The 10525-nt window shown below is 35.5% G+C and overlaps 1 protein-coding gene and 1 long non-coding RNA gene across 2 annotated transcripts in view; both read left to right on the plus strand.

The window, feature by feature from the left end:
* The first annotated feature begins 2856 nt into the window (after positions 1–2856).
* Positions 2857–3428, plus strand: LOC107582159 (uncharacterized). The gene is made up of 3 exons (XR_001608912.1): positions 2857–2958; positions 3160–3226; positions 3333–3428. It is a non-coding gene; the product is annotated as an uncharacterized lncRNA (long non-coding RNA).
* A 554-nt stretch (positions 3429–3982) lies between these two features.
* Positions 3983–10525, plus strand: part of LOC107581815 (inter-alpha-trypsin inhibitor heavy chain H3-like) — a 17108-nt gene continuing 10565 nt past the window's right edge. Inside the window, exons 1-10 of the mRNA XM_016267473.1 lie at positions 3983–4095; positions 5071–5234; positions 5565–5669; positions 5757–5919; positions 5997–6107; positions 6203–6331; positions 6419–6535; positions 6799–6967; positions 7049–7159; positions 7769–7950. Of these exons, the coding sequence (XP_016122959.1) occupies positions 4018–4095; positions 5071–5234; positions 5565–5669; positions 5757–5919; positions 5997–6107; positions 6203–6331; positions 6419–6535; positions 6799–6967; positions 7049–7159; positions 7769–7950 (1329 nt within the window). The 5' untranslated portion in view covers positions 3983–4017. The remainder of the gene's footprint in view (positions 4096–5070; positions 5235–5564; positions 5670–5756; positions 5920–5996; positions 6108–6202; positions 6332–6418; positions 6536–6798; positions 6968–7048; positions 7160–7768; positions 7951–10525) is intronic.

Here is a 10525-nt window from a genome sequence, read left to right on the forward strand (position 1 = left end):
GTCATCAGCTAGATCAGCATCAGGTAAACTGATTTCATCCGCAATTTCCCGCAGATGTGGCCACTGAAACACCTCCTGCTGTGTGACTAAGCTGTCCAGACTTATGTTCAGGTGTTCCCGACAGAGCACTCCTTTCATCAGGAAAGAGTTCTTTTGTTGAGCATCTTCAACTTGTAGATCCACTGCTAAGGTGACTACGTTGAGGTTTTTGGTCTCCATAGTGTTCAGTTTAATGTTCATTTTGCGTGATTCCAGTTTAAGTGCATGAACTAGCTTCTTAGAAGCAAAGGTCCCATTGGAGCCACTGTCAAGCAAAGCAAAAACATTCATAGAGAATGTGTCTGTCTTACAGGCAGAATGGGAAGTGCGATCTTCCTTTGACTAACTTCAATGCATTTTCTGGTGGCATGTGCTTGAGTGCTTGAAGGCGGGTCAACAGCTGGCTCATCTTCAGTAGCTTGATTTAACTTGATTTTGTCCTTTATTCCACTAGTGCAGAACTCACACCGTACACATTTTGGTAGTTGTTGTTGTTTACTTGTAGTTTAGAATTTTTGTACATTTATGTGCATACGTGTGCGGTCAAACTGTAAACACAAAACAGTTCACAATTAATATTTAGCAATGTTTCACATATCACATTTGCATTACGTATTATCACATGTGATACACTACGAATTTCTGGAACAATCTCTCGCGTCAGACTTGTGTTAAACTTTGTTTACTAACTAAATGCAACATATTGCATGAATAGTTAAACAAGTAACATAAACAAATGTCTACACAAAGAGCAAACAAAAGCGTATAATATTAACCATTTAGGCGCAATGGCGCTAATCGCAAATAGCGATCTATATAGCGATATATCAGTCACCTCAGATTACTTAAACAACGAAACATTACTCACCACGCTGGGAATTTATAGTTTAAATCATACTTTCATGTGAAATCATTAGAAATTCAACAAGCTACAGCAGAACAACATGGCCTTTCTCTGTCAGCCCTCTCTCTCTACTGTGCCTTCTCACTCAGCGATCACATGAGTCCACTGAAACATCGTTCTTAAAGGGGCAGCACTCAACAGTGACCTTTGAGTTGACCTACGAGGAACTGCTAAAGCGTCGCCTCGGCAAATATGAGCTACTCATCAATGCCCAACCAATGCAAAGAAACACATCAAGTTTGATGTAATTATGGTTTATAGATGGGGTTTATGTTCATCATAATGGAAAAAGACAAAGAAATATAAGATTTCTGAATTTTATTTTGGTTAGATCAGGGGTAGGCAAGTTCGGTCCTAGAGAGCCGCACTGCTAAGGTGACTACGTTGAGGTTTTTGGTCTCCATAGTGTTCAGTTTAATGTTCATTTTGCGTGATTCCAGTTTAAGAGCATGAGCTAGCTTCTTAGAAGCAAAGGTCCCATTGGAGCCACTGTCAAGCTAAGCAAAAACATTCATAGAGAATTGTTTGTGTCTGTCTGAAACCACTACAGGCAGAATGGGAAGTGCGATCTTCCTTTGACTAACTTCAATGCATTTTCTGGTGGCATGTGCTTGAATGGTTTGTGGCGGGTCAACAGCTGGCTCATCTTCAGTAGCTTGATTTAACTTGATTTTGTCCTTTATTCCACTAGTGCAGAACTCACACCGTACACATTTTGGTAGTTGTTGTTGTTTACTTGTAGTTTAGAATTTTTGTACATTTATGTGCATACGTGTGCGGTCAAACTGTAAACACAAAACAGTTCACAATTAATATTTAGCAATGTTTCACATATCACATTTGCATTACGTATTATCACATGTGATACACTACGAATTTCTGGAACAATCTCTCGCGTCAGACTTGTGTTAAACTTTGTTTACTAACTAAATGCAACATATTGCATGAATAGTTAAACAAGTAACATAAACAAATGTCTACACAAAGAGCAAACAAAAGCGTATAATATTAACCATTTAGGCGCAATGGCGCTAATCGCAAATAGCGATCTATATAGCGATATATCAGTCACCTCAGATTACTTAAACAACGAAACATTACTCACCACGCTGGGAATTTATAGTTTAAATCATACTTTCATGTGAAATCATTAGAAATTCAACAAGCTACAGCAGAACAACATGGCCTTTCTCTGTCAGCCCTCTCTCTCTACTGTGCCTTCTCACTCAGCGATCACATGAGTCCACTGAAACATCGTTCTTAAAGGGGCAGCACTCAACAGTGACCTTTGAGTTGACCTACGAGGAACTGCTAAAGCGTCGCCTCGGCAAATATGAGCTACTCATCAATGCCCAACCAATGCAAAGAAACACATCAAGTTTGATGTAATTATGGTTTATAGATGGGGTTTATGTTCATCATAATGGAAAAAGACAAAGAAATATAAGATTTCTGAATTTTATTTTGGTTAGATCAGGGGTAGGCAAGTTCGGTCCTAGAGAGCCGCAGTCCTGCAGAGTTCAGCTCCAACCCTAATCAAACACACCTGAACAAGCTAATCAATGTCTTCAGGATTATTAAGGCTATAGGCAGGTGAGGTTTGTTTTCAGGGTTGGAGCTGAACTCTGCAGGACTGCGGCTCTCTAGGACCGAACTTGCCTACCCCTGGGTTAGATTGACATACACATCCATGAGAATCCAGGAATTTACTTCTTGGAGGTCAAAGGTGGTCTGAGCACTAAGGATTTGACCAATGCAGTCACAAACTGCAGGAAGACAAATGTGATGATGACCAGAAAGTGTTCACTGAGTGACACCGATTTACAGCAACAAAGTGACATGAATGATTCATTTACAGTTAGAGCTCAATCCTACTTGTCAAATATCATTATTTTTCAGGTATCAAATGTCTACTTCGTCCTCTACTTTGCACCTACAGATATTCAGCGCATTCCCAAAAATGGGGTGTTTATCATTGATGAAAGTGGCTCCATGTCGGACGAAAAATTGAGCAGGTGAATTTGTTTTTTCTTCTTGTTTGTTTCTTCTTTGGGTTTTACTTGGTGAACTGTTGACGTTTTTAAGAGTTCAGTTTTGAATAACTTCAATGATTTTGGTACAACTTTAATCACTGAACCTACCACATTGATATGCTTGCCATATATTTAATAATATTATTATATAAATAGATTTTTCATCTTACTTCCTTATGCCAGATTCTTACCTACTTTCAGCCATATTACGATTGCACAACTCAGAAACCTCTGACAACCTCTCCTCCGTGTATGTGGGCCATGTGTGTATTAATTTTATATAGTACAGTATCTTGTAAAGTATCTGATATCATATGTCCCTATTTTCATTCTTTCATTCGATTTTTGTTCTTCAGTGAGGAGCATTAGGATCTTGAAATCTTCTGGTAATGCTAAGCCACTTTGCTATGATGTCCCTCTTGCTCAGAAAGTCAGACTCCAACAGAATGTCCCATCAGGTCAGATATCCATTCTAGTACAGTTTGTTTTATAAACAGTAATATCACATTGCTTTCATTTATTCATGTGTATTAAAGCAGTGTAATGTTTGTCTATAATCAGAGTTCTTTATGAATGGGCAACATGAGTCATTTGGAGGAGAAGGCTTCAGTCAAAGCTCAATTCATTACAAAACTAATCACCACCTGCTGCTCAGCACTAATGAAATTAACTACACTGATGGGCATGAAACTGTGAAGTTTTCATGGGAGCAAGACCTCACCCACCATGAGAGAGAAAAGTAATATGCTTGAACAGTGGAGTTTGTTGAAAAGATTTTTAATGAATTAAAATTTTTTGGGGGGGCATTTTCATTTAGAGAATTTACCAAACGCTCTGGAAAGAAAAAAAGAGTTTCTGTCTCCTTTTTAGACAGTTATTTTGTGAAAAGCATGCCTCGATATTTAGTTATGTGGTGTTCAAGAGACTCTCATTGCAAATAAAGGGGGAGGTTTCCTCATCTGGTCAATAATAGCCAATAGCATGCTGTGGACTTGAGTTTAAAGGCAGTGTGTGTTTCGAGGTCAGTTTCCTGTGCAGGTCATGATGGATCGAGCAGCTCTCCAGTTGATTCTCTTGGGCGTCTTTCTCATCTCAGCCTCTTCAGACCCTGTTAAGAAGGTGAGGGGCAAATTTTTGTTTAAGATGAAGAAGACAAAATTCTTAAATACTCTACCAAATCAGGGTAAAACAACATATTTATATCTGTATTTGAGATCAAGGTCTAGACAAACTAGATATACTTCATACTTGTTGAACATACACTATTGTTAAAATTTTTTAATCAGATTTAAATGATACTAATAATACTTTTAATCATTCAATTGATCAAAAGTCACCATAAAGATAATTATTATGATGAAACATGTCTAGGTCAAATAAAGATTTTTTTTTTTTTTTTTTTTACTTCATATTCATAAAAAAATCCTGAAAAAACATAACATTTCAGCAAAAATATTAAGCAGCACAACTGTTTGCTACATTAATTAATACACAATGTTTCTTGATCAGCAAATTGGCATATTAGAATGATTTTTGAAGGATCATGTGACAGAACACTGGAGTAATGGCTGTTTTTACAAAATTACTGTTTTCATGTGTATTTTTGGTTTAATAAATGTAGCCTCAGTGAGCATAGACTTTTTTCAAATACATTTAAAAAAAAATTTAGTTCCCAAACTTTCGAATAGTAGTGTATCATGTATTTTGATATTTAATAGGATTTAGCTTGTTGTATATTCTGTCTTTTTTCTTAACAAATCCACAATGCAATGTACGAAATCAGCTATTCTCAGCTGCTTGGTTTATCTGTTTAGACATTTTCATTTTGATTATGTCTATAATGCCATTGTTGACAGAAAAATGCAGTTTGAGTCGACAGAACCATCTATTGCGCAACTGTGTACACTGAGATACAGTCATCAAAACGTATTTGTCTTTCAGTCCAAAGGCCTTTTCTCCATGCCATTTTTGAGCAGTAAATATTTGAGCAATCCTATGTGAAAAGGAGGAGTAAATGTGCACCAGCCAATCACGTTGACCATACTTTAATATGAGATAAAATACTTTAATATTTACTATTCAATGTCTCAACAGAAACAAAATGTGGATATATACAGCTTCTACATTAACTCCACGGTCACCAGTCGCTACGCCACAACAGTCATCACAAGCCGTGTTGCGAACACACTGAATGAATCTCAAGAGATCCAGTTTGAGGTCAAGATTCCCAAGAATGCCTTCATCAGCAAATTCAGAATGTAGGTGAACATGAGTAGTGTTAGGCCTATATAAAGAGGTAAATAAGCCATTTATAGCATGTGGGCATCAGATCAGGTAAATCTTATAATACAGCCAAACAAGAACAAAATAAAGATTTAGAAATTATACCTTCTACTAGTCTAAGAATAAATAACATGTATGTACTTTTTAAAGTACAAGGTATAGTAGCTAACAGTACAGATGCTTTAATACAAACAAACTTATTTAGTGGTGCTACCATTTGAGTGAGATGGATATTTTTTAAATGAAATACACACAGTTTAAGTTTCTGGTATATTAAGAGAACATCAGTGTCACTTTCTCCATAGGACCATAGAGGGAAAAACATATGATGGGGTTGTGATGGAAAAAGAGGAAGCTCAACAGCAATACAATCAAGCAGTATCTCGAGGACAAAGTGCTGGACAGATCAAGTACGGGACATTTAAAAATATATAGGTCCATAAAAATATCCATTTATAGTATAATTAGTAGTATGTTGGTATCTGTTTTTATTTCAGATCTGTTGGAAGGACTTTAGAAGACTTTAAAACCTCAGTGACAGTGGCTGCTTTTAGTAAAGTGACCTTTGAGTTGACCTACGAGGAACTGCTAAAGCGTCGCCTCGGCAAATATGAGCTACTCATCAATGCGCAACCAATGCAGCCAGTGGCTGACTTCAAAGTAATGGAAGAAATTAAGAAGAAATTAATAATCAATTTTAAGGTATAGTTAGATGATGTTTCTTTTCCTCACATTAGATGGATGTGCACATCCAAGAGAAACCAGGAATTTCCTCCTTGGAGGTGAAAGGAGATTTGAGCACCGGTGATCTGGCAAATGCCATCAAAACCACCAGAGCAGACAAAGAAGTACGAACTTAAATGAGGGTTAAAACACAGTTTAGATGTTCTCAATATGCTCATACACTTAAATAGTTACCAGATGAACAAACTGATCATTTCAGGCATGGGTGACCTTATACCCCACTCAAGATCAACAGACCAAGTGTAAAAGCTGTGGAGAAAATGGGTTGAATGGTGACCTGCTCATAACATACGATGTGGAGAGACGAAATCCCAAAGGAGAAGTCATGGTACATTTTAAATAACATGCTTTAAAAAGTAAAATAATATGTCAAAAACAAACATTTTGAAAGACTGGAATTTTTCTGTTCTCTCAGGTATCAAATGGCTATTTCGTCCACTACTTTGCCCCCTCTGATGTTCCACGTATTCCCAAAAATGTGGTGTTTATCATTGACCGGAGTGGTTCTATGCACGGCAGAAAAATAGAACAGGTAAATGTCAACGTTTCAGCCAAATCAAAAGCATATAATGAGCTATGAAATGTTTTGACAGTAAAACCCTTGAACCCTTGACCCACTCTTGGAGGATATTGCAGCATTTTGCATTTTCATGTTAAAAGGACAGGGATTTCTGTATTGAAGTTAGTGTGAAGTTGCTTTCTTTAAAGTAGTAACAAACTGTCCATGTCTGTTAAATGTGAGTATGCAGTCTTAATGAAGAAAGAATAACTTTCAGATGTGTTGTCATTCTTTAGACTCGATTGGCACTGCTAAGGGTTTTGAGTGATCTTGATGAGGATGACCACTTTGGATTGATCACCTTTGACAGTGAAGTTAACTTATGGAAGCGTGAGCTCCTCAAAGCTACTGAGGCAAATCTGAGGAATGCGAAATCTTTCGTGAATGAGATCACAGATAGAGGAGGTGAGTTACAGCACTAATGCTACATAAGGAGTAAAAACGTTGTACCTCACAGTGACACAACTATGTTTGGTCTTCCTTTAGCCACAGACATAAACGCTGCAGTTCTAGCAGGAGTGGACATGATCAATCGACATCCACGAGAGGGAACAGCCTCCATCCTGATCCTGCTGACTGACGGAGATCCCACTTCAGGCACAGAAACACTGATACATACAAACACTCACTGCCCACATTTAGCTGTCTAAAGGAAAAGCTGCATCAGTAACATTAATGTTGTCAGTCAGCACATCTTGGGTTTTTGCACTTTTATGAATATGTGATATATTCTTTCTCACTTTGTGATTCCTATGCATTGTCATACAAAATCAAGCATACCTAAATAATAATTGTTTGTAATGCCTGATGAAAAAAACAGTCAAAAAGACCATTTATACTGTTTAAAAAATACAGCGGGTATGTTTCAGACATTACACAATAGCATTTTTGTGACTGTATTTTTTCCATAATTTTTTCCCCAAAATTAATTTTACGGAAAAAAAATAGTACTTTTAAATATTTGATTGTTCACTTAACGGATTTTTACAAGAGCATTTTTGCATTGTTTTTCTGATAAAATTGAGGTTAGGATGTCAATGGAAGTTTTAATTTTGCACCACATCAGCATCTGAGGCACATTAAAAAATTTTTTGTAAGAATTTTTGTTGTTTGTTTGTTTCGTTTTCCTCTTATATCCTCAGTTTACATGAATTTCTGTCATGTTGTCTGAATATTAGAATAAAAAATAAAATAATTCTCCAACAGGTGAAACCAACATAGAGAAGATAATGGCCAATGTGCAAAAGGCCATTGGGACAAAGTTTCCCCTCTATTGCCTTGGTTTTGGATATGATGTTAACTTTGACTTCCTGACAAAGATGTCACTGGAAAATGGTGGAGTTGCTCGCAGGATTTATGAAGATTCAGACGCTGATCTACAGCTGCAGGTGAACTACAGATGATCAGCTGAGAATTCATCTTTATTGCTGAACGGTTCTGTCTTTGAGCACATTTAAAGTTAGTTTTATTTTTAGGGCTCAAAATTAATTTTACGGAAAAAAAATAGTACTTTTAAATATTTGATTGTTCACTTAACGGATTTTTACAAGAGCATTTTTGCATTGTTTTTCTGATAAAATTGAGGTTAGGATGTCAATGGCAGTTTTAATTTTGCACCACATCAGCATCTGAGGCACATTAAAAAATAATTTAGGCAAAAGTCATTTAGCATTTTTTGTAAGAATTTTTGTTGTTTGTTTGTTTCGTTTTCCTCTTATATCCTCAGTTTACATGAATTTCTGTCATGTTGTCTGAATATTAGAATAAAAAATAAAATAATTCTCCAACAGGTGAAACCAACATAGAGAAGATAATGGCCAATGTGCAAAAGGCCATTGGGACAAAGTTTCCCCTCTATTGCCTTGGTTTTGGATATGATGTTAACTTTGACTTCCTGACAAAGATGTCACTGGAAAATGGTGGAGTTGCTCGCAGGATTTATGAAGATTCAGACGCTGATCTACAGCTGCAGGTGAACTACAGATGATCAGCTGAGAATTCATCTTTAATGCTGAACCGTACTATGGAAGCATATGGGTAGCAAAATTCATTTTGAAATGTTATATGCAAAATGACAATGCAATATGTAAAATGGCAATGTATTTCTGTATTTAAATTTACATTTTCCCATATGCAACATTTAGTGCAAAATGAAAATGAAAATTCAATTATATAATTTACATTTGCCATTTTCTACACTAGTTTTAATATGTAAATTAAAAACATATTTTAACTCTTTATAAGTTGAAATTTTATAAATTAAAATGAAATTGTATTACCCAAATTGATTAGACATGTTTAACATGTCCAAACAAAAACTGTAGCAAAATGATCATTTAAATGCCATTTTTCCTAAATGTATTTAGACTTACGGGTAGGACAATTGAGATTGCATTTTCATCGTGATACCGCGTGATAACTAGCAAAATGCGGTGTGAATTTCAAAATCCATTCTGAGCCAAATGTGCAAATGTGCGAGTATCGAAAGTATTGATACTCAAAGAAAAAATATAGATACTAAGGTATTTTAAATCATCATTAAAATCATAAAAAAATTCATGCGTACAATATGCATTGAATTGGACGAATAACCTATGTTAGCGAATAATTGTGTAGGATAGAACTATTTTCCTGCTCATCTGAACACGCAAATGTTGCAAGACAAAACCAATCAATCACAGAGAGCGTTCACTCCCAAAAGTATCATAAGAAATCATTTACGCTTTTGGGAACGGCAGCCCAGAACAATGCTTATCAGAGAACAGAAAAAACATGTTTGAGTTATTTCACAATAAATAAACTGAAATTGTAGCCTACATAGTTTTTGCAATTACATTTATTTAAATTGAACGTTAAAAGTTCATATTGATCATGTTCTATTCTGTAATGTTAGTATAAATCATAGCTGTCAGAATAAAAAGGTTGCCTTTTATGCGGTGCAAAACAGCCTGTCACTGGCAGTCCCTTAGGAAAATGGAAAAAAGTTATTTAATTTAATACATTTCATAATTTAAAAGTTCAGTTTAGAAGTATCGTTTATTAAAAGTATCGGTATTGTATCGAAAACAAAATAAGTGGTATGGATCCTTAAGTATCGATACTTTCGGTACTGATGTTGTATCGAAAGGAACGATCCTCACATAAAAATATTGATTCTAAAGTGGATTTTTTAAGCATTCATTTTATTTATCAAGAAATTCGGTGCATAAACTAAGCTTCTAAGTGGAAAAATAGACTATATTAGCGAATAATTGTGTTGGATAGAACCATTTCTCCTGCTCATCGGAAGACACGCAAATGCTGAAAAACAGAACCAATCGATCACAGACAGCGTTCGCTGCTGACGCATGGCTCACAGTGCTTGTTCAAATAGGGCTGCATTTCCCAAAAGCATCAGAAGTAGATTTTAAGAAACCATTGCCACATTATTACATTACATTACATAACATTGTTACTATATATACAATTAATTCTGAAAAATGCATCACGGTTTCCACACAAATATGAAGTAGCAATAATAATAAATGTTTCTTGAGCAGCAAATGATAATATAATTATTTCTGAAGGATCATGTGACACTGAAGACTGGAGTAATGATGCTGAAAATTCAGCTTTGATCACAGATGCATTTTAAATTACATTTTAAAATATATTAAAATTGAAAATATTTATTTTTAATTGTTATATTTCACAATATTGCTGCTTTTAAGTTTTTTTTTTTTTTTCAAATAAGTGCAGCTTTGGTGAGCATGTGACTTAAAAAAAAGTTCAAATGGATTGTGTTATGTTCTGTAATTGCTGTTAATAAATCTGTCAGAAAAAAATATGCTAAAGTTTCACCTTTAAGGGTACAACAGCCTGGTAGCCTTTTACAAAAATTAACCATGGTTTTATTACAGTAACCACAGTTTATCACAGTATTTGTAGTAAAACTGCAGTAACCACAAATTTACCATGGTAATA

Source organism: Sinocyclocheilus grahami, unplaced genomic scaffold (genome assembly GCF_001515645.1).
Source record: "Sinocyclocheilus grahami isolate Dianchi unplaced genomic scaffold, SAMN03320097.WGS_v1.1 scaffold3.1, whole genome shotgun sequence".
NCBI classification, from domain to species: Eukaryota; Metazoa; Chordata; class Actinopteri; order Cypriniformes; family Cyprinidae; genus Sinocyclocheilus; species Sinocyclocheilus grahami.